Here is a 3,593-nt window from a genome sequence, read left to right as displayed (position 1 = left end):
TACACGCATACACACACACACACACACACATACACACACACATACACGCATACACACACACACGCACACACGCATACACACACACATGCACACACACATACACACACACGCACACACACATACACGCATACACACACATGCACTCACACACACACAAACAAACATGCACACACACACACATACACACACACGCACACACACACATACACGAATACGGGTCGATGTGACCATCACCTGGATTATAAAGACCCGCCAACACCTGACACACAGAGACAAGCAGCTTCAGCAATCACACATTTAACACGTATACCACGATTTTTCAGAATATAAGTCATTTTTACTATATGACGTTGCATTTTAGTTACTAACACTTCAACGAGAAAAAAAGGGGAAAAAGACAATAAATCAACATTAGTATCTATCTATCTATCTATGACTTGACATGACTTATTTTACATTATTTGTACATTAAATGTGACAAATCACACCAAAGTGGTTTGATCTGTGTTTTTTTTCTCTCTCAAGAATGCAATTTTGACTGGGCGTGACTTATAGTATGTATGTGTTCTGTCCTCAGGCGTTCATACCTTGTCCATGTTGAGCAGAGGGAAGAGCTGCCGGATCTTCTCGGGGCTGATGAGGAACTGTGGCGTCGGGTGCCAGTGTGTTCTGGTCATCTGATATTTGAGCTCGTCGACTCGGACCGGAGTGGACGCCAGTCTGATGCTGCCGGGCTGATGGAAGCCCACGGCCTGCGACACAAACACGCCGCAGTCACCACCAATACACCACACACTCAATACAGCTTTAAACGCCTCACAGAGCTGAAGCAGCTCATTACTAGCTCTGGTAAACATGTTTATTGATGTGTCTCACCTGTCCCGTCTCGGCCTCGAGCTGCTCGAAGAGTTTAATGCTGTAATAATGAATCTTCTTCAGATTAATGCCTGGATGATAGTATGTGGTGAGTCCCGCCTGTGGATGAAAATATCATCCGTTCAGACTCTAGTACAGCAGAACAGCATGTGCACACAACATAACCTCTGGCATACGCTGTCAATCACCTCAAACTGTACTTATTAGTCAAGTTTCAGCCTGTTTAACCTGGATACTCCAGAGAGACTTCAAAACAAGGCATTTTCACTGTCAGCTGTCATGCTTTTTACATTTGCATTCATGCATTTGGAAGATGCTTTCATCAGAAATGAGCGGCATTGCATTCAAGCCCTCAGTAACTAATCAGCAGCTTTCATCACGGAGGGCTTTCCTGACTTACAGGGTTTGCTGCAACCAGGAGCATTTACTAAAACAGCAAATCTAGATTGTATTTGACCCCTGACCAGTGTTGGAATTGAGGGGGGGCTGGGGGGGTCCCAGACCTCCCATAAGCATTAAGGGACCCCCCATAAAACCCCCCAAAATATACTTTAATACTTAAAATGAAGTTTCGATTGCTGTATTAAAGTTAGACCTGCTTATGTTACATCATATTTTATTTTTATGCACTTTTACAGCGTTGCTCATTATAACCAATCACACACGACTCTGTTGAGCTTAGGAATGCAGTAGCCAATCAGAGGCGTTCAGATGAGTCATCGCTGAAACCCCAGAGTTTTGTTCAGACTGAAACTCGTGAATTCCCTCATCATAAGCAACAAAGTGCCGATGTACATGCAATGTATTTAGAGATTAATTTATCATACCGTGTATGGACAGCTTTATTGATTATGAGAGGAGTTATGAGTGCTTAAACACTAGCTAGACTGAATGCTCGTTTAGAGCGTGTTCTTTCACTGCATGCTTCAGTATCATAAAATGCATTTAGAATGCTCCCAAAATTCAAGATATAGGGGCAGAAAATTTACATATTTATATCATTTCATATAGTTGATCAATATCACACGAAGAGTGCCATTTTTTCGCAGAAATCTGCATTAAACAGTGTGTATATGCATCTAATGCCACTTCAGATGCAGCTTCTGTGTTTCCTCTGCATTGCATGAATTTTGTTGATAATGATTTTATTTGTTTGGTAACAGCCCCAAATGTCTTATTATTGTAATTGACTTTATTGATTAAATGTAAGAATTTGACACACTTCTAGAAAAAATGGCTTTACAAAGGTAAAAATGCCCATAAAGGATAAAAATCATTTTAAACTTGGAAAATATTAATTTCTGTCACTGCTGTGAACTGACCACCACAGAGTCAGCTGTCCAAGACAGTCCTGCAGCGCAACACACTCAGCAAAATATTGTCTGATTATTGATCGTTATCGATAAAATCCCAGAAAATGTAGCGATATCAATTTTTGTCAACATTGCACACCCCTAGGCTAGATATTTCATTCTTCTTTGCTTAGTGATTGTTTGGTACACCTGATTCACTGATCATCGTAAAAGAATCTTTTATCTTAGAATTAGGGTTTCTCAATGATAACAAGACAAAGAATATGCATCATATGCAGGGGCGCCGCTAGCAATTTTGGTGTAAGCATATTTCAGCATATCATTAAGTGTGCATTTGTAGATTTTTTTCTACAGCAAAACTAAAATGTGTTTAAAAGTGCGACTGACCAAATTCTCCGGCTCGGTTTTAAAGTTTTATTTTTATTTATTTATTTATTTTGTGTGTGAAGGGGGGGGGCTGGTTGAGGGACCCCTCAAAAGCTTTGACACAATTCGAACCCTGCCCCTGACCCGTGTGTTAGCGTACCGCGTGCCATGTGGATCCAGCCGTCAGCTCGGACTTTTCCAGCAGCACCACGTCCTTCTGTCCGGCTTTGGCCAGATGATACGCCAGACTGACCCCGACACACCCGCCGCCGATGACCACCGTCTCCGCCGAGTCCTTCAGGCGCTTCCCCAGAACCCCGGGCGGATCTCTGAGCAGCAGAACACACATCAGACATGCGTTCAGCGTCACAGATCATAGACTGCGATCAGATATGATTCAATCACACATGCTGCACTCCCTTATTATCTCCCTTACTTAGTTATTTTGATTATTAGAGTAGCATATTAATCCCAATCGGTTTGAATTTTCCCATGCATTCCCAAATAGAGAGCTATATCTCATATTTCGTGATATATCTCTATATCTCATGTCTCGTAAATGTCAAGTTTGTCAGATATAGCTCATATTTTCTCAGCTCTATCTCGCAGATTTCTCACCCGTCATCTGTCGCGAGGCTCCGCGCAGAAACGCGCAGTGTTTTTCTCCTGAAGTCTCGCCTCACAAGAGCGTTAAAAGTGTTTAATATTCGCCACATTTTGTGAAGTTTTCTCGAGTTTCGTCTGAGAGTTTCCAAACAAACGCTCGCGCAGGACCACGCATGAGCAGCGCCCGCCCGCACGCCCGTCAGAGACCCGGGGGGTGTTTATCATTAACACATCAGCTCGTCTACAGGAGGACACTGAACACACACTAAAACAATGATTCAGGACATTTTCCTACATGCACTCAGCATCTATTATATCTGCAGTGATGACCCGCAATAATACATCTAGAGTGAACGATCTACAGCACAAACAAAGATTGCAGCAATCCTGAGTGTGTGTGAGTGTGTGTGTGTGTGTGTGTGTGTGTGTGTG

The 3,593-nt window shown here is 42.6% G+C and overlaps 1 protein-coding gene across 1 annotated transcript in view; it reads right to left on the bottom strand.

Moving 5' to 3' along the window:
• The window catches only part of dmgdh (dimethylglycine dehydrogenase), a 14,604-nt gene extending 11,053 nt beyond the window's left edge, over window positions 1–3,551 (bottom strand). The window contains exons 1-5 of the mRNA XM_016260568.1: window positions 3,174–3,551; window positions 2,716–2,884; window positions 877–975; window positions 588–752; window positions 204–259 (exon numbers count right to left, since the gene is read on the bottom strand). Coding sequence (XP_016116054.1) covers window positions 204–259; window positions 588–752; window positions 877–975; window positions 2,716–2,884; window positions 3,174–3,271 — 587 coding nt within the window. The 5' untranslated portion in view covers window positions 3,272–3,551. The remainder of the gene's footprint in view (window positions 1–203; window positions 260–587; window positions 753–876; window positions 976–2,715; window positions 2,885–3,173) is intronic.
• Window positions 3,552–3,593: the final 42 nt, after the last annotated feature.

This window comes from Sinocyclocheilus grahami, unplaced genomic scaffold (genome assembly GCF_001515645.1).
Source record: "Sinocyclocheilus grahami isolate Dianchi unplaced genomic scaffold, SAMN03320097.WGS_v1.1 scaffold2116.1, whole genome shotgun sequence".
Classification (NCBI taxonomy): Eukaryota; Metazoa; Chordata; class Actinopteri; order Cypriniformes; family Cyprinidae; genus Sinocyclocheilus; species Sinocyclocheilus grahami.
Note: the sequence above shows the minus strand (reverse complement) of the source record. Positions and strands in the feature narration are given on the sequence as shown.